The sequence below is a fragment of the Sus scrofa genome, chromosome 4, assembly GCF_054392235.1.
Source record: "Sus scrofa isolate SSC_HxYL_T2T_F1_AM1 chromosome 4, Sscrofa_HxYL_maternal_Yorkshire_Landrace_v2.0, whole genome shotgun sequence".
Taxonomy (NCBI): Eukaryota; Metazoa; Chordata; class Mammalia; order Artiodactyla; family Suidae; genus Sus; species Sus scrofa.
The window spans coordinates 108,487,790-108,512,498 of record NC_139386.1 but is presented as its reverse complement, the minus strand read 5'-3'; the positions used below and the strand labels follow the sequence as shown (position 1 = coordinate 108,512,498).

Below are 24,709 nucleotides of genomic sequence, written 5' to 3'. Positions count from 1 at the left end.
AGTATAGTCTGAAGGCAGGGAGCCTGATTCCTCCAGCTCCATTTTTGTTTTCCAGGGTGACTGGCTATTTTTGGTCTTTTGTACTTCCAAACAAACTTTAAAGTGTTTTGGTGTAGTTCTATGAAAAAATGCCATTGGCAATTTGATAGGGACTGCATTGAATCTGTAGATTGCCTTAGGTGGTATAGTCATTTTGACAATATTGATTCTTTCAATCCAAGAGCATGGTGTATCTTTCTATTTGTGTTGTCTTTGATTTCTTTAATCAGCATCTTGTAGTTTTCCGAGTACAGGTCTTTTGTCTCATTAGGTAGCCCTAGGTATTTTATTCTTTTTGATACAATGGTAAACAAGATTGTTCCCTAATTTCTCTTTCTGATCTTTCGTTGTTATATAGAAATGTTGTCAATTTCTGCGTATTAATTTTGTATCCTCCAACTTAACCAAATTTATTGAAGAGCTCTAATAGTTTACTGGCAACGTTTTTAGGATTTTTCTAGGTATGGTATAATGTCATCTGTAAACAGTGATAGTTTTACTTCTTCCTTTCCAATTTGGATTCCTTTTACTTTTCTTCTTTGTTGTGGCTAGGAGTTCCAAAACTGTGTTGAATAGTAGTGATGAGCTTAGACATCCTTGTCTTGCTCCTGATCTTAGCAGGACTTCTTTCATCTTTCCACCATTGAGAATGATGTTAGTTATGGATTTATCATATATGGCCTTTATTATGTTGAGGTAGCTTCCCTCTATGCCCACTCTTTGGAGGTTTTTTTTTTTTTTTTTTTTTTATCATGAATAGGTGGTGGATATTGTCAAAAGCTTTTTTTTTTTTTTTTTTTTGCATCTGTTGAGAGGATCATATAGTTTTTATTTTTCAGTTTGTTAATGTGGTGTATCACACTGATTGCTTTGTCTATATTCAAAAATCCTTGCATCCCTGGGATAAATCCCGCTTGATCATGGTGTACAGTCATTTTAATGTATAGCTGGATTTGGTTTGCTAGCATTTTGTTGAGGATTTTTGCATCTATGTTCATCAGTGGTATTGGCCTGTAATTTTCTTTTTTTGTGATATCTTTGTCTTGTTTTGATATCAGGGTGATGGTGGCCTCATAGAATGAGTTTGGGAGTATTCCTTCCTCTGCAGTAGTTTCAGAAGGACAGGTGTTAACTCTTCCCTAAATTTTTGATAGAATTTGCCTATGATACCATCTGGTCCTGGACTTTTACGTGTTGCAATTTTTTTAGTCACAGTTTCAATTTCATTACTTTGGTTTGGTCCGTTCGTCTTTTCTGTTTCATCGTGGTTTAGTCTTGGAAGATTGTATTTTTCTAAGAATTTGTCCATTTTTTCTAGGTTTTCTGTTTTATTGGCATATAGTTACCTGTAGTAGTCTCTTATAATCCTTTGTATTTCTGTGATGTCCATTGGAACTTCTCCTTTTTCATTTTAATTTTATTGATTTGAGTCCTCTCTCTTTTTTTTCTTGATGAGTCTGGCTAAGGGTTTATCAATTCTGATCTTTTCAGAGAACCAGCTTTTAATTTCATTGGTCTTTTCTGTGGTTTTCTTCGTTTGTGTTTCTTTGATTTCTGCTTTGATCTTTATGATTCCTTTCCTTCTAATAACTTTGGGTTTTGTCTGTTCTTATTTCTCTGGTTGCTTTAGGTGTAAAGTTAGGTTGTTATTTGAGATTTTTCTTGTTTCCTGAGGTAGGCTTTATTGCTATAAACTTCCCTCTTAGAACTGCTTTTGCTGCATACCATAGGTTTTGGATTGTTGTGTTTTTGTTGTCATTTGCTTTTAGTCATTTTTAAATTTCCTCTTTGATTTCTTCAGTGATCCATTGGTTGTTTAGTAGCATATTGTTTAGTGTCCACGTGTTTGCGTTTTTTGCAGTTTTTTTCCTGTTGTTGATTTCCAGTTGTATAGTGTTGTGGTTGGAAAAGATGCTTGATATGATTTCAATTTTCTTAAATTACTAATGCTTGATTTGTGGCCCAGAATGTAATCTATCGTAGAGACTGTTTTGTGTGCCCTTGAAAAGAATGCATATTCTTCTGCTTCTGGATGGAATGTTCTATAAATATCTGTGAAGTCCATCTGGTCTAATGCATCATGTAAGGCTGACTTTTCCTTGTTGATTTTTTGTCTGGATGATCTGTCAATTGCTGTAAGTGGGGTGTTAAAGTCCCACACTACTATTGTATTATTATTAATTTCTCCTTTTAAGGTTGTTAGCAGTTGCCTTATACATTGAGGTGACCCTATGTTGAGTGCATATGTATTTACAATTGTTATATCTTCTTCTTGGATTGCTCCTTTAAACATTATGTAATGTACTTCTTTGTCTCTTATAGTATTCTTTATTTTAAGGTTTATTTTGTCTGATAAGCGTATTGCCATTCCAACTTTGATTTCTGCTTGCATGGACTATTTTCTTCCATCCTCTCACTTTTAATTTGTATGTATCCCTAGAACAGAAATGGGTCTCTTGAAGACAGCATACATGTGTGTCTTGTTTTTGTATCCATTCAGCCAGTAAATTTCTTTTGGTTAGGGCATTTAGTCCATTTACATAGAAATTAATTATTGATATGTATGTTCTTAATGCCATTTTATTACTTGTTCTGGATTTGTTTTTGTTGGTCTTTTTTCTTCCCTTCTCTTGTTCTCTTCTCTTGTGGTTTGATGGCTGTCTTTAGTGTTTTGTTTGGATTCTTTTTCTTATTTGTGTGTGTATCTATTAGTAGATTTTGGGTTTGCAGTTAGCATGAAGTTTTGATACAGGAATACACACACACACACACACACACACAAGATTGTATTCCATCATTGGTCTCTTAATTGCAACTGCATCTCCAGTACCCTGCATTTGTACCCTCCTCTTCTCATGATTTCTGGTTTTGGTAGCATATTTGTGTTTGGATGACTTTCTACCTTTATTATGTATATGCCATTACCTGTGAGTCTTGTCATTTGTAATATATTTGCTTCTAGTTGTGGCCTTTTCTTTTCTACCTAGAGAAGTTCTTTTAGTGTTTGTTGTAAAGCTGGTTTAGTGGTGCTGAATTCTCTTAGCTTTTGCTTGTCTGTAAAGCTTTTGATTTCTCCTTCAAATCTGAATGATAGCCTTGCTGGGTAGAGTAATCTTGCTTAGAGATTTTTTTCCTTTCATCAGTTTAAGTATATTGTGCCATTCCCTTATGGCTTGTAGAGTTTCTGCTGAAAAATCAGAACTCCTTATTGGGGTTCCCTTGCATGTTATTTGTTTCTTTTCCCTAGCTTTCCATTTTCAGTATTTTCTCTGTCTTTAATTTTTGTCAGTTTGATTAATATACATTTTGAGGTGTTCCTCCTTGGGTTTATTTTATATGGTACTTGTTCTCTTTCCTGGATTTGAGTGAGTGATTCCTTTCCTATGTTAGGGAAGTTTTTGGCTGTTATCTCTTCAAATATTTTCTCTGGCGCTTTCTCTTCTCCTTCTGGCATCCTTATAATATGGATGTTGCTGCGTTTAACATTGTCCCAGAGTTCTCTAAGACTGTCTTCATTTCTTTTCAGTCTTTTCTCTTTTCTGCATCAGTGATTTGCACCAGTCTGTGTTCCACCTCTCTTATTTGTTCTTCTGCCTCCTGTATTCTGCTCTTTGTTCCTTCTAGTGAGTTTTTAAATTCAGTTATTGTATTTTGCACCTTGGCTAGCTTAATCTTTAAATCTCCTATTTTTTTTTTTTTTTTGCTCAATGTTTCTTATAATTTATCAATCTTTGCCTTCAGTTTATTTCCAAGATCTTGAGTCATCTTTACTGTCATTAGTCTAAAAGTCTTTTTTATGGAGGTTGCTAATCTTTTTTATGGAGGTTGTTTTTCTGGGGGTTTCTTCTTATTCCCTTATCTGAGTCATAATTTTCTGCCTTCTCATTCTGTATAGATTTTTGGTCTGATCTCCTTTTTTCAGACAGTAGGGTTGTAGCCTCTCTTGCTTCTGATGTCTGGCCCCCTTGTGGCTTGAAGTTGATATGGGATCTTGCTGCAGGCTTCCTGATGGGAGGACTGCTGCCTGCCCACTGGCGGGTGGAGCTGATTCTTATCACTCTGGTGGGTGTGGCTTTGCCTTTGGTGTGATTAGAGGTGGCTGTGTGCCTGGACAGTCTTTAGGCAGACTGTTTGCTGATGGGCGGGATTGTGTTCCCACCTATTTTGTTGTTTGGCTTGGGACTTCTCAGCCTTGATGTTTGGAGCCAGATTTTTCCACATGGGCCTGGGACTCCTCAGCCTTGATGGGTGGGGCCACCTTTAGAGGAGTTCATGCTGATGGTTATTCCCAAGACCTTTGCCTCCAGTGTCTTTCCCCCACAAGCCACAGTCACCACTTGTTTTCCCAGGAGATACTGCAAGAACCACAGGGAGGTCTGACCCAGATTCCTATGGGGTCTCTGCTTTGCCCTGGGACCCAGTGCACATGCAAGCCTGTGTGTGCCTTTCAAGAATGGAGTCTCCATTTTGCCCAGTCCTGTGGAACTCCTGCACACAAGCCCTGCTGGCTCTCAAGGTCAAATGCTCTTGGGGCTCCTTCTCCCAGTGCCAGATCCCCAGGCGTGGGAACTGGTCCCCAAAGGTCTCAGAACTCTCATTCCCCTGGTTGATCCCCTGTGATGTAGTTACTTTCCAGTCTGTGGGCTGCCACCTGGTGGGTATGAACTTGCTTGTTTCGTGTAATTGCCCCTGTTACCATCTTGATGGGGCCTTCTCTTTGTCTTCTGGAGTAGGATATCTTTTGATAGTTACCAGTCTATTTGGTTGAAGGTTGTTCAGCAGTTGATTGTAATTTTGTTGCTTTTGTGACAGAAGGTGAGCTCCAGGCCTTCTACTCTGCCATCTTAATCCCATCTTGAAAAACTATTACTTGCTCATTGTTTATTCTGAAAAATTAGCCCTCAGCTACTAATGAAAGTCTCAGGGAAAGAAAACATCTTGGGTGGAAAGTGGCTTAGTAAAGACTAGGTCATTTCCCAATGGTAGGAGTCACAAAGTAGCAGTGGCATAAGCAAGGTAGATGTCTGTTTCTGATCTGTAGGGCAGTTTCGATAAGGGAGGCTGAAAAAAAGAATTTTTATTTTGCAGGAGCTTATGCTTAGCTAAAAATTAATGACTCTAGGACTAAGGAAGAAAGGAGTAAGATATTGAGAGATGGGTCTACACATTGAGATAGTCTCTTAAAATTCATCTTTTATGTGAAAGGCAGTGTTTGCATAGTTTAAGAAGTCAAAACACATGTGTTTGTTTCTTGGCTCTCTACTTACTAGCTCTGTGACCCTGAACACATTATTTAATTTTTCTCTTTGTACATTAGTATTTTCCTGATAAGATGGAGAACAGTGTTAAATAGAGGGTACCTCATAAATTGATGTGAAGATTAAATAAAATAATCTAAGTAATTGACTAAGCCAGTGCCTGGTACATCTATCCAATGAAGGTGATTAGTTTTGTTGTCATTTACCTTTGCTTTGCAGAATGATTCTTCTTGGACTCAATTCCTTGGGCTCTGGCGTTCCTCTTAAAGAGTAGATTGGTTGGTCTTACTTTGTACTCTGGTTCATCTTGTTTATTCTGAAATGGTGAGTGTAGTCACTAAACTCTTAAATAGTTCTTTTTGAGGGACAAATGTGAATAAATTTACCGGCATTTTAGATTTTCAAAATCTCTTTGAAAAAAGCTCTGCAGAATATTGCAGTACTTTCAGTTCTGATGAACATTGTTTGGGTGCCATAACAATAATAAAGTTGGATAAGTTGACTGGGGTTTCCCTTTAAGGTTTATTTTTTTTTATTGTTTTAAAAAATCATGTTCATGTAATTAAAAACTTGTCCAGGAGTTCCCGTCGTGGCTGAGTGGTTAATGAACCTGACTAGTAACCAAAAGGTTGCGGGTTCAATCCCTGGCCTCACTCAGTGGGTTAAGGATCTGGAGTTGCCGTGAGCTGTGGCTCACAGATGTGGCTCACAGACGTGGCTCGGATCCTATGTTGCTGTGACTGTGGCGTAGACTGGCAGTTATAGCTCCAATTGGACCCCTAGCCTGGGAACCTCCATATGCTGTGGGTGGGGCCCTAAAAAAATAAATAAATAAATAAAATAAAAACTTGCTCATATATATGAATATATATTGCTATCAAATCTGCTTCTTCACTTGTAGAGAAGCAGTTGATCTTAACATTTACTTATTAAGAATAGTAAATGAAAATAGGTTTTCCAGCACAAATGCCTGCTGTGCCTTTAATTTCTAAGGTAACACTGATGACCCTGACTGCTATTCTAGACACAGGACCAAAGCCAGTGCTGGCAATAGAGTCAGGAAGGTGAAGCAAGTGTACCACTCTGCCAATTAATTCTCTGAGAGGCAGGCCCCATTTTAGGAGTGCTTGGTGCCCTCCAATTCCTTGTAGGATTTCCCAGAAGCTGTTGCTATCACCCAGTGCAGTGAAGCAGAGAAGTTCCAGGTTGTCACTAGATATTGGTCCTGGTCACTGAGGTCAGCCCAGATCATTAAGTGGCTGAGTGTGTGTGTGTGTGTGTGTGTGTGTGTGTGTGTGTAGTGGGAGTGGTGGTGATGAGGAGGAGATTAGGAAGTAAGGGAAGGAAGGCAGCTCGAGTTGATAATGACCGTTCTGTGCCATCTTATCCAGTCCTTAGCACAATCTTTCAAGGGTCACAGGGATTCTGTTTTCACAGATGAGAAGAGGAGGCACACAGGAGGTGACACACATCTAATGTCACACAGTAGAAAAGTGGCAGGGTTCTCTACTAGAGGCTTGGTTGATGGCACAGTTTGAAGCATTCCCTCTGTGTCAGTGTGTTTCATGGCAGGCTAAAAGAGATTATGTGCAGAAAAGGGGATTGCGACTAAGTGAGCTTGGAGAGTGGTATGTTGGGCATCTCTCTTGTAGAACTTCTCAGAGCCTTTAAGTTATTCGTGTGCATTGTGAAGCTCAGAAAAGCGTGTATGGAATTTGTTATGGCCTATATTCCTCGCCTCCCTCAGGGTGGCTCTAGAAGGTGGCAGATAATACCTGACTGTTTGTGAAGGTTCACTGGTGGGTGAAGATGCGCTCTACAGTGATGCCTGCACGCCGCTGCATATGCGGTAGGACCTTCCATGTGCCATTCAGAAACCTGGTACTTGGGGCTGGAAGTGGAAATCTTCTTTCGCTGTGGAAATTCCCACTTGTTAGCAGGACAGAAACTGCACTTGAAGGAAACAATTGGCCCTATTTGTTGTTACTCTTCTTTGGGGCTTAGTTCAAGCCCTCTGTTTTCCTGACTCTGGACATGCTTGCTCAGTGAGTAGGTGAGTTGGGAATGTTGTCAGCCGGAAGTGCAGAACACCCAACTGACAGTTACTCCACAGAATCTGAAACCTGGGGACCGGGAGTTGAAGACCCTGGCAGAGACTCAGTGATATCAGCAGGCACGTTCCCTGTTTCTCTTCTTTCCTGGCCATCTCTCCAGGTTTGTTGCTTCTTGATTGAGAGATGGCCATGACAGCTTTAGGCAGCACAACCACGTTTAAGACAAGAATGGATGGTTGGATAGGTCTGGTCTTAGTAGCTGAAAGGCCCTTTTCTCAGATGGGTCTGTCCATTTTCTTAAATCATGAAGGAAACATTTTGCCGTAGTCCTCTTTTGTCTCTGGTTAGAGTGGGGTTATGTGACCACCCCAGCTGCAAGGGCACCTGGAAAGACTTGCTTGGCATAGCTGGATTCTGATCTGTTGTCTGGACCTTGATAAGGAGGGAGAGGGGGATTGGAAGTTACTGCTGCCCACACACACACAAATACACATACACACACACATGCCGTGGCTAACCTTGGCTCCTTTCTGCCATACTTTTTCCATATCCAGTCTGTCTGCAGGCACTATGGGTTTTTTTTTTTTTTTTTTATGCTACCTGAGTGACTGTGTTTGTCCCTGATTCTCTGGCTCTGCTGGGATTCTTCTTCTTTTCTCTCTCTTGCTTTCTTCACCAGCCCTTTCTCACTGCTAGCAATCCCATTTTCTTGTCTCTAAACATTTAACATTTTATTTTTAATATTAGGCTGTGAATTGATATTTTTCTCTCTTGATACACAGTTCTATGATTTTTAACTTGTGTTCACATTTGTGTAACCACTGAAATTAGGATACATAACAAAGTTATAATCCAGAAAAACTGTCCTGTATTATTCCTTTATATGTAAACCTCCTCCCATCCATAACTCCTGGCATCTGCTGATATATTTACCATCCCTTTATTTTTGTCTTTCTGAGAATATCATGTAAAAGGAGTTATATAGAATGTAACTTTTTGGGACTGGCTTCTTTAACTCACATAATATCTTTGAAATTCTTTCCCGTTGTTTGTATGAATAGTTTCTTTCTTTTTATTGCTCAGTAGTGTTCCATAGTGTGGGTATAACACAATATAAACAGTGGTTTATTTAACCATTTACTTGGTGAAGAGTGTAAGGGTTGTTTCCAGCTTTTGCATATTATGAGTAAAACTGCTATAAATATTTGTGTATAGGATTTTCTCCCAATTAAAAAAATTGTAGTAAAATACACATAACTTAAAATATATCCTTTTTACATGTACAGTGCAGTGGTTATTAAACACATTATTGTTGTGCAACCATCACCATCATCCATCTCCAGGACTCTTTTCATCTTGCAAATCTGAAACTATTCTCATTAAATAACTTCCTATTTTTTTCCTTTCCTGCAGCCTCTCACAATCACAATTCTGCTTTCTGTCTCTGATTTTGACTACTCTAAGAATCTCATATAAATTGAATCATGTGGTATTTGTCTTTTTGTAACTGATTTGTATATATAGGCTTTTTGTATAAACCTAATCCTTCATTTCTCTGGGATAAATGCCCAGGGCAATTGCAGGATTCTATGGTAAGTACACGTTTAGTTTTTTAAGAAACTGCTAAACTTCTGCAGAATGGCTGTACCATTTTACGTTTGCAACAGCAATGTTTTAAGTCCAGAGTTTGAATTAAATTTCTAGAGAGGTAACTCTGACGGCTGTTGGGTTAGATGTTTATCCTTAGAGTAGTCGTCATTAGCTCATTTGGGAAATAGTAACTACCAGTCCTGTATACATTCACGTGGATTGGGGTGGAGGTGGAGAAAAGACTTAGGACTGGATAGAAACCCACTAGGTGTCTGTTGCAGTAGTGGTTTCCAAACCTGTATGCAGACCAGAATCAGCAGGGGAGTCCTTAATACTAATTCAAGGATTTCATACAGACCTCCTAAATTGGAATCTGTATTTTTAACAAGGGCTCAAGAGAATTTTAAGTGGTCATGCCCACATCAATTAGACCACTGATCTTTATAAAATCTGTGGTAACTCCAGAATGTAAACATTTTAGAAGCATATGATGTATATTTAATAGATAAAACATTTTCCAACCTTTTGTTTTCTCTGCTTATCTCTCTTTTTAGATCCTTTGTTTATGTTTTTGTCCCTCTTGATATTTAATTCTAGTTTTAATTTTCTCTCCTCTTTCTAGGTTTTCATTGATCCCTCTTTTTTTTTTTTTTCCTCTTTTTTTCCACGTGTGTATTGATAAGTTACTTATTGCTGTTTTCTTTGTTTTCATTTGGCCCTAAATTGTAACTTTGTGGTTCTCTCTTCCTTCACTGTGTAAAGTGGATGCTGAGGAGCATCCAGAGCTCTTTTCTTTCTCACACTAAGATATATTTATCCTCTTCTTTGGGCAAGTACATCCAAGGCTCTCTCACAGATCATTTTTTTCTTTTTAATGGCAGGAGTAGAAAACAACTAGGAGAGTTTGATGGAGGAAGCTTTAAGTTTTATGTTTATTTTTCTCCTCTCCTTATAGGGAAGAAGAAGAACGTTTGAGAAATAAAATTCGAGCTGATCATGAGAAGGCCCTGGAAGAAGCAAAAGAAAAATTAAAAAAGTCAAGAGAGGAAATCCGAGCAGAAATTCAGACAGAGAAAAATAAGGTAGTCCAAGAAATGAAGACAAAAGAGAAAAAGCCACTGCCACCAGTTCCTATACCAAACCTTATAGGAACACATGGTGGAGACCCAGGAGACAATGACCTAAGAGAGAAAAGGGAAAAAATTAAAGAGGTAATGAGCTGAGATTTGTGATATGGGGTGGTTATGGATTTGTATTTAACTGGATTTAAGTGATCTATCTATCTATATGTATTTATACTACTTATGGTGTCATATTGTGATCTTTTGGGTTTGTTTTTGGGTCAGAGTTGTAGTTCACTCTGCAAGTTGGCAGGGCTAAAACTCTGTATCGTTATTAAATATCTAATATAATTACAGGATACTTAAAAATTTTTTTTTTTTTTTTTTTTGTCTTTTGTCTTTTGTCTTTTTGTTGTTGTTGTTGTTGTTGTTGTTGTTGCTGCTGTTTCTTGGGCCGCTCCTGTGGCATATGGAGGTTCCCAGGCTAGGGGTTGAATCGGAGCTGTAGCCACCGGCCTACGCCAGAGCCACAGCAACACGGGATCCGAGCTGCGTCTGCAACCTACACCACAGCTCACGGCAACGCCGGATCATTAACCCACTGAGCAAGGGCAGGGACCGAACCCGCAACCTCATGGTTCCTAGTTGGATTCGTTAACCACTGCGCCACGACGGGAACTCCGATACCTAAAATTTTTGATGTAATGTTGTTTGAGCAGTTATATCACTGACCCTGTGTTCAGAGATCTTTTGGTATTCAGTGTTTTATAAATAATGCAAAACAAATCCATAAACAGCTTGTCATGTAATAAGAAATTCCTCAAGTGTTACAAGGAACTCTGCTAGATGCTATGCAGATCTTCTCATAAACATGCTTCTGAAAAGTTAGTGTTGTATCTGCCATCTTTTAAGGATGCATCATGATACTATTTAACCATACTGCAGATTAAGAACACATCCTTCCAGAGAGTCTCAGTGGATTGAAGAGTGAGGAAGGATGGATTTCAAAAATTTTTAAATTTGTTTGGTCTCAGAAATCTTTCAGTTTGTTATTCTAGGGGTTATTTGGAGATAAAGTTAGGGGGAGGAAATCTAGTGAATATTTTAGTTGAACTTAGAACTCCTGCTGATTTTATGTGGAGTTTGTGGTTGTACTGCCTATGAAACAAAAGGTTTTTTAGAGTGTATAGCATCAATAATATTTCAAATCAATTGTTTATCATAAAATAAAACAAGTTTAGTTCAAATGGTCAAATATCTGTTTGGATATATTCTAGTGATGAATATGGAAGATTTGCAGATAATTTAAGTATGACCTTATGAATTAATGTAAGACTTTGACCTTGATGGAATCAAAATAGATCTGTACTCTTGATTTTTTACCTTACCTCTGGAGTCTGTGTTTAATCCACAGGCTATTTGAGGCACTTTCTTTGGACAGTTTTGGGGAGACTTTGATAGATTTTTTTTCAGATATCATTAGAACTTATTGAGATACTCTCTCATTACATAATAAATCAAATAGATAGCAGTGTGTGTTTAGAGGCTCTAGGACCCACCCACAGGCTCAGAGATTTGCCATAAGTACTCACGGAGCTTAGAAAAACAGATGTATCCATGGCTTTGGTTTATTGCAGCAAAAACCTACGTATTAAGGAGTTCCTATCGTGGCGCAGTGGTTAACAAATCCGACTAGGAACCATGAGGTTGAGGGTTCGGTCCCTGCCCTTGCTCAGTGGGTTAACGATCCGGCGTTGCCGTGAGCTGTGGTGTAGGTTGCAGATGCGGCTCGGATCCTGTGTTGCTGTGGCTCTGGCATAGGCCGGTGGCTACAGCTCCGATTCAACCCCTAGCCTGGGAACCTCCATATGCCGCGGGAGCGGCCCAAGAAATAGCAACAACAACAAAAGACAAAAGACAAAAAAAAAAAAAAAAAAGGAAAAACAGATGTATCCATGGCTTTGGTTTATTGCAGCAAAAACCTACGTATTAAGGAGTTCCCATCGTGGCTCGTCAGGTTAAGGGCCTACTGTTGTCTCTGTAGGGATGCAGGTTCAATCCTTGGCCTGGCCCAGTGGGTTAAGGATTTGGCGTTGCCTAAGCTGTGGTGTAGGATGAAAATGTGGCTCAGATCTGGTGTTGCTATGGCTATGGTGTAGGCCCCAACTGCAGCTCTAATTTGACCCCTGGCCCAGAAACTTGCATATGCCATAGGTGTGGCTGTAAAAAGGAAATAAAAATACAAGTTAAAATCAGTAGAAAAGGCATATAAGACACAGTCCAGTAGAGACCAGGTGTCAGCTTCTAGTCGTCCTCTCCCAGTGAGTAATAAGGACAGTGCTCACCTCTCCTAGTGTGGTGTGTGGCTGTGTGTACAAAGTCTTGCCCACCAGGGATGTTCACCCGAGCATTGGTGTCCATTGGTTTTTGTTGTTGTTGTTGTTGTTAGAAGTTCATCACATAAACTTGGCCAGTCTTAGTTCTCCATCCCCTCTGGTGGTCAGACTGATACCATGTGGTTCAAGTCCTCACCATAAATCACATTGTTAGCATAAACTATCTGACATGGTCCAGGGCTTGAAGTAACTCTTAACAGGCAGGGTAATAAAGGTTTAGATGTTATTTTCCTGGAGCCTGACACAGGCCAAACCTTTTTTGGGGATGTTTAGGGTTTGAACAACACATATTTGCCGGGTGAATCCTTTAGAGCATACCTTCTTATTAGGTGTTCTTGTAAATCAACGTAATACCTATTAAATCCCTATGTAGGCTCTGTTAAGTGTTATGATTACTGACTTAGCAAGCAGAGAAAGCTGGAACCTAAACCTGCAGGGGAAGAAGCTAACAAGAGGCAAAGTGATGTGAATACCTGTAGAATATCTGAAAGCATCAAGAATTAGAAAAACCATTTACCTCTGAAGGCAGGGGTTTAAAATACACATGAAAAAGGATTACTTAAAATTTTAAAAGGAACTCTTAACCCCTAGATCCTCAGTTTTCTAGCCTAAGCATCCTAGTTACTGTCCTCCCTTCCCAAAAGAAGACCATAAGATTACTTTGGATGGATGAATTAGAGGTCTAGATTTTGGGAATACCATGTATGGCTGAGGGGAAAGACCAGAGGTCATTCTGAAAAACGGAGTGGTGGGGATGGAGGGAATTGAGTGAAAAATGGATTTTCAGTATTGACGCCACGTCCTTCTGCTCAACTCTTAGAAATCTGGCAGCCAGACTTATTTTTAATAAGCGGGAAAATGAAGGACTTCTCTCTGGGGAGACTTGACTGGCCCAGGAGAAGAGACCTACTCTGATCCTCATCAAACACCCCTGGGTTTCACCTCATCTCCCTGAGAAAAGCTCAATCAGCAAGTCTGGCCTATTCACTGATAGCCTTTGATTATCTTGTAAACGCCTCACGCATATGTGAAGAGCAAAGGGAAGATCACCAGACCTGTAAGGAAAGTTTCTTACATGCGAGGAGAGAGAGAGAGAGAGAGAGAGAGAGAGAGGAAACAACGCAGAGAGCAGAAAAAATATCAGAAAAGAATGAACATCCTTAGAGTGCACACACAAAAAATCATGAATGAGAAGAAGTTATAACAGGAATATTTACAGTATAAGAAAGAATTCTTGGAAATTAAAAACATGATAGAACAAAAAATTCAGTAGAGGAATTGAAAGATAAAATTGAGCAAATCTCAGTGAAGGACACAAGATAGAGAAAACAAGAAAAATGATAAGATCAATCTGGAACATCTAACAAGTGGTTCATTAGGGATTTTGGAAAGAACAGGAAAATAGAGGGGAAGAAGTCAAAATAATTCAAGAGAATGGGTTAAAACTTAAGGATGTGTTTCCGGATTGAAATGACTTGCAAGGCACCTAATAAAATGAGCAAAAAAAGGGGGGAGTGATTCCTACTGAAATTTTAGAAGAGGCACAAAAAACAGATCCTAAAAGTTTAGAGAGGAAAAAAAATAATTCCACTCAAAAGATTGTGATTGTACACAATGGCACATTAGAATCTTCAACAACATTAGAAACTGGAAGAGGATGGAGATTAAGGCTTAGAAAGAATTAAATATTAAGCCAAAGAGTGAATCAAATCTGAGAGTAAGGATATTTTTAGACATTTTCTCAGATTGCTGCTGGAAAATATGCTTCAGCATAAAAATAAGATAAACGATTTTGGAAACAGATCTGTCACTAGAGAGAGAAAGGGAAGGGCATTCTCAGAATTGTGAAAAAGGGCATCAGCAGGATAATGGCTGTCCTTCAGGTTGAAAGAACTGAAGTCCACATTAGAGTTGGAGGATAGAGAGCCTCAGAAAAGATGTATCAGAATAAAATGGAACTGATAGTTTATCTGATGTGTTTGATTATATTGAGACAAGTTTTGAAACTCAAGTGTACTTTGGAAGTAAATTAATAATTGTTACATTTAAAACTCCATCAATAACAACAAAAAACCCCACCAAACTTCAGACCAGGAGTTAACAGCAGGGAAAAACATAAATTGAACAAAGTAGTATTAATTATAAGAAAAACATGCTATTGTCTGTTGGAATATTGTGAGCCAGGGGATAATACATGTGGGGAAGTGTGTGTGGAGGTGAGTCGATAGTATGTAAGAAAGCTAAATTACTTAACTGTAAGAGAATATAGTAAATAATTAAAACCTTTCAAAATCAAGAAATAGCACTATAAACTATACTTAGAAGTACAGTGGTAAATAGAAAAACAGGTAAAAGAGTTCAAGTAATTGTCTCAGAAGAGTGGAAATTACTAGTGGGGAAGATAGGACAGGCTGTTAAATTTTTTAAAAATTCAGCTTTGTTGAGACATAATTTATGTACAATAAAATGTACTTATTTTAAGAGTATAACTTGATGAGTTTTGGCAGATGTTACATACCTTTTTAACAGCAGTTGCAGTCAAGCTGTGCGTATGTCCATAATCTCGAAATGAGATTTTTGTGCCCCTCTTCAGACAGTCCACCCCATTCCTTGGTCCTAGGCAATCACTAATCTGCTTTTAGTCATTATGAATTAGATTTGTCTTTCCTAGAGTTTCAATTAAATGGAATCATAAAGTATGTGATATTTTGTCTCTGGACTTTTGCTCAGCATCTTTTTGAGGTTCCTCTATGTAGATTGCACATAAATGTAATTTCTTTCTTAGTGTTACTCCATTCTATGGGTATACCATAATTTGTTTTATTTATTCACCTTTTGAACATTTGTTCAACATTTGGACTAGTTTTAGGCTGTTATACATAAAGCTGCTATGAACATTTGTGTACAAGTCTCTGTGTGGACATGTTTTAATTTTAGTTTTGACATTTCAGTCTGTGATCTGTTGTGAGTTAATTTTTTTGTTTGTTTATTCTGTAAAGTGAAGGTTGTGCATTTTCTTTTTAACCCATAGGGCTTCCTAGGGTTCCAGGATTATTCATTGAAAGGATTACCCTTTCTTGATTGAATTACTTTGGCACTTTTGTTCAAAATCATTTGATGAAATCAGCAGATGTTAAGTCTCTTTCTGGACTCATACCTTCATCTGTATGCCTATCCTTAATGAGACTTCGGCATTATGTTCATTACTTTAGCTTTTACAGTAAGTTTGGAAATCAGAGTAAGTCCTCCAACTTTACTCATTTAAAAATTCTTGGAGTTCCTGTCGTGGCGCAGTGGTTAACGAATCCAACTAGGAACCATGAGGTTGCAGGTTCGATCCCTGGCCTTGCTCAGTGGGTTAAGGATCCGGCATTGCCGTAAGCTGTGGTGTAGGTTGCAGACGTGGCTCGGATCCCGTGTTGCTGTGGCTCTGGCATAGGCCGGTGGCTACAGCTCCGATTCAACCCCTAGCCTGGGAACCTCCATATGCTGCAGGAGTGGCCCAAGAAATAGCAAAAAGACAAAAATAAATAAATAAATAAATAAATAAAATAAAATAAAATAAAAATTCTTTTGGCCATTTTAAGTCCTTTGTGTTTCTAGACTTAGTTTTTCTGTGAAAATTAAAAGATTGCTGGGATTTTTATTGGAATTTCGTTGACTCTGTAGATGAATTGGGAAGAAATTGTCTTAACAATATTGAGACTTTCATTCCCTGAATATATCTTTCCACTTAATTTAGGTTTTCTTTAATTTCTCATAGCAGTGGTTTGTAATTCTTAGTGTGTAGTTCTTGCACATATTGTTATATTTATTCCTAAATATTTCATGTTTTTTGATGCTATTATAAATGGAGTTGTTTTTTAAGTTCCATTTCTGTTGTTCATTAGTAGCATATAGAAATATATTTGATTTTAGTTTGCTGAAGTTGTGTCTTACTTTCTGAAGTCATCCTTTAGTGTTTTTTGTTTGTTTGTTTTTTGCCTTTGTCTTTTTAGGCCCGCACCTGCGGCATATAGAGGTTCCCAGGCTAGGAGTTGAGTCAGAGCTGTAGCTGCCAGCCTACACCAGAGCCACAGCAACACGGGATCTGAGCCGCATCTGCGACCTACACCTCAGCTCATGGCAACGCCAGATCCTTAACCCACTGAGCAAGGCCAGGGATGGAACCCAAAACTCATGGTTACTAGTTGGGTTCCTTAACCACTGAGCCATGACGGGAACTCCGATCCTTTAGTTTTAATGGCTTTTTATTTTAAGATTGCTTAAGATTTTCCTTGTACATAGTCATATCCTCTGTGAATAGAGGTACTTTTCTTTTTTTATTTTAATGTCTTCTATTTCTTTTTCTTATTGTGCTGGCTAGTGCTTATTAGTTACTTGTTGAGAAGAAGTGGTGAGAATAGACATACTTGATTTGTTTTCAACTTTAGGAGTAGCATCTTCTTCCATTAAGTGTAATGTTAGCTTAAGTTTTATTTTGAAGATGTCCTTTCATAAGTGGAGAATGTTTCTTTGTAGCTGTAGTTGATTGAGAGTTATCATGAATAGGCTTTGAATTTTGTCAAATGCTTTGTCTACATCTAGAAAGATGATTATATGATTTTTTTCCTTTATTCTATTAACACGGTGAATTGTACTGATGGGTTTTTGAATGTTAAATTAGTCTTATATTCCTGGGCTAAACTGCACTTGCTCACTGTGTAGTATCCTCTTTATATATTGTTAATTTTTGTTAAGGAATTTTTCATCTATATTTTGAGATGTATTAGTTTTCAGTTTCCTTATGATGTCTTTGCCTAGTTTTGGTGTCTGAGTAATGCTGGCTGCAAAGAAACAAGTTGAGAAATCTTTTAATGGATATTATTATTATTATTTTTTGTCTTTTGTCTTTTTAGGGCCTCACCTGTGACATATGGAGATTACCAGACGAGGGGTCTACTTGGAGCTGTAGCTGCCAGCCTACGCCACAGCCACAGCAATGCCAGATCTGAGCTGTGTCTGTGACCTACACCACAGCTCATGGCAACACTGGATCCTTAACCCACTGAGTGAGGCTAGGGATCGAACCTGAAACCTCATGGTTCCTAGTCGGATTCGTTTCCGCTGCGCCAGTATGGAATCTCCTTAATGAATATTATTTTTGATTACACTATAGGCTACTCTCACATAATCCAGCTGATATATAATTAAATACTCTCTTATTGTGTAGCATAGTATTCCCTGGCTTGTAAGAAGCTCAATTCAAACTAATTGATATAAAAATGTTTACTAACTTAGCAGCTCTAAACTAGATTTAAGCTTAGCTGAATCCAAGTCTGTAGATATTATTGTCAATAATATGCCTCTGTCTATTTTCTTTTGTTACTTAGTTTCACCATGTTGGGAGAGCATTAGACTGCTCCATTTGCTTCAGGATTATATATTACCTAGACCTTTAGATTGCAAAATGAGAGAATCCTTCTGTCTCTTGGTGTCTATAACAATATGTACGAAAGGACTGGATTGCCTACACTTGAATCACATGTACCCACTTTGTTTATTAGGTCAGAGGTTGGCAAACTGTAGCCTTCTGGCCAAATTCTATTTGGTGCCTTTTTTTTTTTTTTTTTTTTAAATACAGTTTCATTGGAACACAGTCATGCACATTTGTGTATGTGTTGTCTAGGGTTGCTTTTGTGCTATAGCACCTGAGTTAAGTAGTTGCTATCGAAACTACATGGACTGCAAAGCCTGAAATAACTTAGTTTACAGGAAGAGCTTGCTGATCTTTGGTCTAAGATTAGGAGATCCTTCAGCCAGGCTGTGTTAATTGCTTGTGGAATCAGAGCCCCATTGATTGACAACTCTGTCATAATCACAGTGAGTGAAGAGGAGCTGTTTCCAAAAGAATTGCCACTTTTTGAAAGAATGCCAAACAAAACATCTTCCTCTCCAGTAAAAAGAGTTTGTCTATGACACCTAATTTTTGTTCTATTTTGTGAAGTTAAACATGGTTATGTGTGTTTTCACACTGATCCGCTGATTAATAGAATAATATACTAGTGTAGGAGATAGGGCAGAAAGTGTAAGGGTATAGTAATAGAATCCCTAAGTTACATGAAGTAAAGATAACAGTCTGGAAAATGTTAATTAATGGATTGTAATTTTTCTTTTCTCAGATGATGAAACATGCCTGGGATAATTACAGGACATATGGATGGGGGCATAATGAACTCAGACCTATTGCAAGGAAAGGACACTCCACTAACATATTTGGTAAGCTTGCTTTTTCTAATTGCTATTTTCACTTTCTATCCTCATTTTAAAAATAGGATCTAACTTTTTAGGTATTTTCTGAAACCTGAGCACAGTAGTCCCCTTATAGTCAACCTTGGTGTGAAAATGCTAAGTGGAAAATTTCAGAAATTAACAATTCACGAGTTTTAAATTGTGTATCTTTCTGAGTAGTGTGATGAACTCTCACGCTCACCCCATCCTTCTCCCTTCCTCTTGGGATATGAACCATCCATGTTCTCCGTAGTCATTTGGTAACCATCTGGGTTACCAGATCAGCTGTGGAGGTGTCGCAGTGCTTGTGTGCAGGTCACCTTTATTTTAAATAATAATGGCCCCAGAGCACAAGAGTATGTGATGCCAGAATTTTGGATTTGCCAAAGAGAAGCTGTAAATGAAAAGGTGAAAGTTCTTGACTTAATAAGGAAAGAAAAAAATCATATACTGAGATTGTTAAAATCTAAGGTAAGAGTGAATCTTCTATTCACGTAGTTGTGAAGAAGGAAATAGATATTCATACTAGTTTTGCTGTTGCACTGCAACTACAGAAGCTATGGCCACAGTGCAGTAAGTGCTTAGTTAGGATGAAAAAGGCATTAAATTTGTCTGTTGTAAGATATTTGAAGTAAGAGAGAAACCACATTCACATAACTTTTATTACATTATATTATTATAATTGTTCTATTTTATTGTTGTTAATCTCATACTATGCCTAATTTATAAATTAAATTTTCTTATACAGGTATGTATGTATAAGAAAAAAAACATAATATATATAGAGTTATGGACTATACAGATTTTTAGGCATCCAGTGGGGTCGTGGGCCAAATCCCTTGTGGATAAGGGGAGACTATTATATTTTTATGCAACTATGATTTGAAGCAACATTTTTTTTTTTTTTTTTGCAAGTTTTAGTCAAGGTTAAATTATAGGTGCTTGGAATACACAAATATGTGGTAGGTTTTACTATTTACATAAAGATGCTTTAGTCATTTGTTTGAGTATTTTGAAGCTTTTTCTACTCTGCATTGCTTTTCTTTAATATCAAGGGAGGTAAGTGCCTATTTGTAATTTTTTTTCTTCTACACAATCCCAATTCTGATACCCACACTTTGTGGAGGAGGAGGAAAAGGATGGGAAATTCCAGTAATGTTATCTATCTATCTATCTATCTATCTATCTATCTATCTATCTATCTATCTTTTTAAAAGGCAACACGCCCATGGTGATTTGGTTGGTAAGTTGAGCGAGTTATATTGTACATTCACGGTTCTAGGGAAAAAATTAGCAGCGTGTGTGGATAGAGGTTTGGAGAAGAGTTTTGTTTAACTTGAGTTTGCTCTAACTTTCTACCTCTCGAGTTCAGTTCTCTTGTTAAACTTCTCAGTTTAAAAAGTGAGTTTACTTAACCAACAACTTCTACTTCACCCAATGCTGAGTCTCAAATACTCAGCTGTTCTTTATAGTCTTCACTTCTTTCTCCCATTTTAAATGCTTCTTGATGTGATACATAGCTTTTTTAAAATGGCAGGTGAAGGCCAGAAAATACTAATGGGCTTAGAAGGAACAGATGTTAGTTATGCAGTGCAGTTGTCCTTTTTTTTGAGGGCTGCACCCATGACATATGGAGGTTCCCAGGCTAGGGGTCAGATTAGAGCTGTAGCTGCCAGCCTACACCACAGCCGCAGCAATGCCAGATCTGAGCCACATCTGCAGCCTACACCACAGCTCACGGCAGTGCTGGATCCTTAACCCACTGAGTGAGGCCAGACATGGAACCAGTGTCCTTGTAGATACTAGTGAGATTCGTTTCTGCTGAGCCCCGACTGGAACTTCTTGTTTTTTACCTTTTTGTTTAAATAGAAGAAGTCTAAGAGAGGGGTCATAGTTCTGAATGAGGAAGTCCCTCATTTGAAATCCCAAATTCAGGATATCTTTAAAGAATCAGAATCTTAAGAATGGGAAGAAACTTTAAAACTCTAACCTATTACTATAGGAACATATGAGGCAGATACTGAACCCTTAAAATAATCTAGATTATAAGGAAAACAATTTAAAGTGTGTACATTTCCTTTTTTCCCCTAGCTTTGTTTATTTGACCTTAATTTATATGGTGACTGTGAAATCATATTCCTGACTTCTGTCTAGTTTGCCCTTGGCAGCAGAGGATTCTTTGTGTGCAGATAACAGAAAATCCATTTCTAAGTGGCTTAAATTAAAAAAGAAATTTAATCAGCTCAGTTATGTTTTAGAATAGCTCTGATTCCAGCTATGCTTTTTTCTTTATCTCTTTCCTCTGTTTTCTTCTGTGTTCTTATCTTCAGGCTGGCTTCTTAGTGGGATGGCCGCAGCAACTTGAAGCTTCTTATCTTTCTACTAGAAAAAGAACACTGTTGAGAAGAGGGTACTTGGGTCTCTCAGAAACTTCCTTGTTTCTTGTTATATCTGTGTCCATCCTTGACTCAGATGCTATATACCCAGAGGGATGGGATGGATTCATTTGATTTTGCCCAGTTAGGGCTCAGCCCTGGAGCTTGTGAGTAGGGAGGGAAAATGTTGCTGGATGTCAGTTAGCACTGATAATAATTTTTCTAACAGTGATTAATTGTCACAATGAATAATTTTACTTAGATATTCTGGAGAATGGAAAGAGTTTTGTTAGGGATAGATATTTTTGTATTTAAAATAATTTTGATTTGGAAAAGAAAATTCATTTTCCAGTGCTTTTTGAAGAGTTGTTTTTGAATGTCTTAATTTCCTTGTGTGTTTGTGTGTGAATTCATTATTATTTCTAACTTGCTAATGATTTCTAATATTTTGTTGAGGATTTTGTATTCATATTTCAGAAGGAGTATTGTTTGTATTTTTCTTGTACTATCTTTGTCTTATTTTTATCAGTATATTATTGGCCCGATAAAACGGTTTGAGAGTTTTCTCTGCTCATTTTTTTTCTGGAAGAGATTGTGTACTATTGGTTTTATATCTTCCTTAAGTTTTTGATAAAATTTGCCGATGAAACCATCTGGATCTGAGGGTTTGTTTTTTTTTTTCTGGGAGGTTTTTAAACTAAAACTTCAGTTTCTCTATTCATGTCCTCTGTATAAGGACTGTTCATTTTATCTGTTTCGCCTTGGGTGAGTTTTGGTAGTTGGTGGTTTTGAGGAATTGACTTATTTCGTATAAGTTGTTGCTTTTATGTGCATAGAATTGTTTGGAGTATTGTTATCTTTTGAATATTTGTAGCAGCTGAAGTTATAATCGCCTTTCATTCTTAATGTTGGTAATTTATGTTTTCTCTTTTCTGTATCAGTCCTACTAGAAGTTTATCAATTTTATTGATATTCTCAAAGAAGTAGCTTTTTTGTTTTTGTTTTTGTTTGGATCAGGGGTCATACCTAAGCCACAGCAGTGATCCAAGCCACAGCAGTGACAACTCTAAATCCTTAACCTGCTGTGCAGCAAGAGAACTCCTCAGATAAGCAGCTTTTTGTTTCATTGATCTTTTTAATATTTTCTTTATATTCTTTGATTTCTGCTCTTATCTTTATTATACCTACTCTTCTGCATGATTTGGATTGGTTTTGTCCTTGCTTTTCTAGTTTCTTGAAGTAGAAGCCTAGGTAGATTATAGATTCAAGCTCCTATCCTAATAAATCTGTTTCTTGCTGATAAAAAAAAAAAATCTCTTTTCCAGTGTAAGCATTTAGTGCCATAAATTTTCTGCTAAGTGCTGCTTTTGTTACAATCCCAAAGATTTTGATGTTTTGTATTTTCATTTTTATTCAATTCATTATGTTTTAAAACTTCCTTTGAGTAGGTTGTGTAATTGCTAAATGCTTAGAGATTTTCTTTTATCTTTCTGTTATTGATTTCTAATTTAATTCCATTATGGTCAGAGAATATACTTTGTGTAATTACAATTCTTTTAAGTTATTTAAAATTTACTTTATGACCCAGAACATGGCCTATCTTGGTGAATGTTCCATTTGTGCTTGAAAAGAACGTGTATATGTGTAGTGACTGTTTTGCTTGTAGAATGTTCTACTGATATCAGTTAGATCCCATTGGTTAATGGGTTTTTTCAGGCTTTCTCTGTTCTTGAGTATTTTCTGTCTAATAGTTCTCTCAGTTATTGAGAGAGGGGTGTTGAAGTTGCCAACCGTAATACTGGATTTCTTTCTTTCTCCATTCAGTTCTTTTAGCTTTTGCTTCATATATTTTGAGGTACTGTTGTTAGGTATTTACACATTTAAGATTATTATCTCTTCTTTGGTAGCACTACCCAAACCAGATGATATTACAATAAAAGGAAACCATAGACCAATGTCTCTCATGAACATAGAGACAAAAATCTTTGACCAAATTAGATTTATCTTGGTAAATATAATTTACCAATATATAAAAATGATAGTACTTTGTGACCAGTGGGGTTTATTCTAGGAATGCATGGTTGGTTTAACATGTGGAAATGAGTCAATATAATTGACCATATTAAGTAAGGAACTAGAGGAGGAATATTGTATGATTAGTTCAGTAGATGCAGAAAAAGCATTTAACACTCAACATTCATCCGTAATAAAAACTGTCAGTAAAGTAGGACTAGAAGTTAACCTTCTTAACCCAATAAAGAGCATTAAAACATACCCACCCACCAAAAACCAAACAGATAGAAAAAAATCCCCACATACTTAATGTTAAAAGACTAGACACTCTGCCAAGATTGCGGACGCAGCAAAGATATCTTTACTTTCCAACTTCTGTGTAACATTATACACGAGGTCCTGGCCAGTGCAGTAAAGAAAGGAAAAGACGAAAAAATGTACAAAGGTTAGAAATGAAGAAGTACAACTATTTTCACTAGTAATCAGTATGATTGGTCATGAAGAAAATTCTAGGGAATCTACCAAACAATGACAAAAAAGTATTAGGACAAAAATAAATTTAATAATAAGGCCATAAGATGCAAGTTTAAAGTACAAATAAATTATATTTATAGATAGTAGCAATAAGCATTTATAAATGCAATTTAAAAATATTTTTGTAATACCAAGTATATGTGAATGAATTTAACCAAATATGCATAAAACCTGTATACTGAAAATTGATTATTGAGAGAAATTTAAAAGGGCTTAAATGAGAGAGATGCCATGGTCATGAGTTAGAATACTCAATATTCTTGAGCTGTCATTTCTCTTGGAATCCATATTTAGATTTAAAGCAACCCCACTAAAAATGATTTTTCCTTATAAATTGATACACTGATTCTAACATCTATATGAAAACACAAAGCATGTACAATAATCAAAATAATTTTTTAAAAAGAACAAAGTTGAGGGATTTATACTGCTCAATTTTAAGGTTTACTGTAAAGCTGCAGTAATGAGGACAGTATGATTTTAGCGTAAAGATAGATATATAGACATATAGATCATTGGAAAAGAATAGAAATAGAACTACACATACGTTCTTAATTGATTTTCAACAAAGATGTTGCGGTAATTCAGTGTGTTATAGGAAAGTCTAACAAGTCATGCTGGATCAGTTACATATTTGTATGGAAAAATAAAACAAACCCTGGACTCTTTACCGTTGTACACCAATGCATACTTGAATGTGAACTTGAAATGGATCATAGATCTAAACATAAAAACTAAATGTATAAAACTTCCAGGAAAAAGATATGAGAAAACCTTTGTGACCTTGAGATGAGCAAAGACTTTTTAGACTACAAAAAGAATAAATTGTAAAGGAAAAAAAATGTTAAGTTGGGCTTAATGAAAATTAAAGATTTCTGCTCTCCAAAAGACATTAAGTAAATGAAAAGGCAAGCTACAGAATTGGAGAAAATATTTGTAATACAAGCATGTATTCAGAATATATAAATACTTCTTCACCAAAGAAGGTAAATGAATAGCCAATAAGCATATCAATCACCAGGGAAACTAAAAATCAATTCTGTATCCTCCACACCTATTGAATGAATAAAATTTAAAAGACTAACAATGTCAGATATCAGTAAGGACAGTAGAACAACT

At 37.1% G+C, this 24,709-nt stretch overlaps 1 protein-coding gene across 1 annotated transcript in view; it reads left to right on the top strand.

Moving 5' to 3' along the window:
* The window catches only part of MAN1A2 (mannosidase alpha class 1A member 2), a 161,826-nt gene that overhangs the window by 39,604 nt on the left and 97,513 nt on the right, over nt 1-24,709 (top strand). The window contains exons 2-3 of the mRNA XM_001927622.8: nt 9,897-10,152; nt 18,560-18,656. Of these exons, the coding sequence (XP_001927657.4) occupies nt 9,897-10,152; nt 18,560-18,656 (353 nt within the window). The remainder of the gene's footprint in view (nt 1-9,896; nt 10,153-18,559; nt 18,657-24,709) is intronic.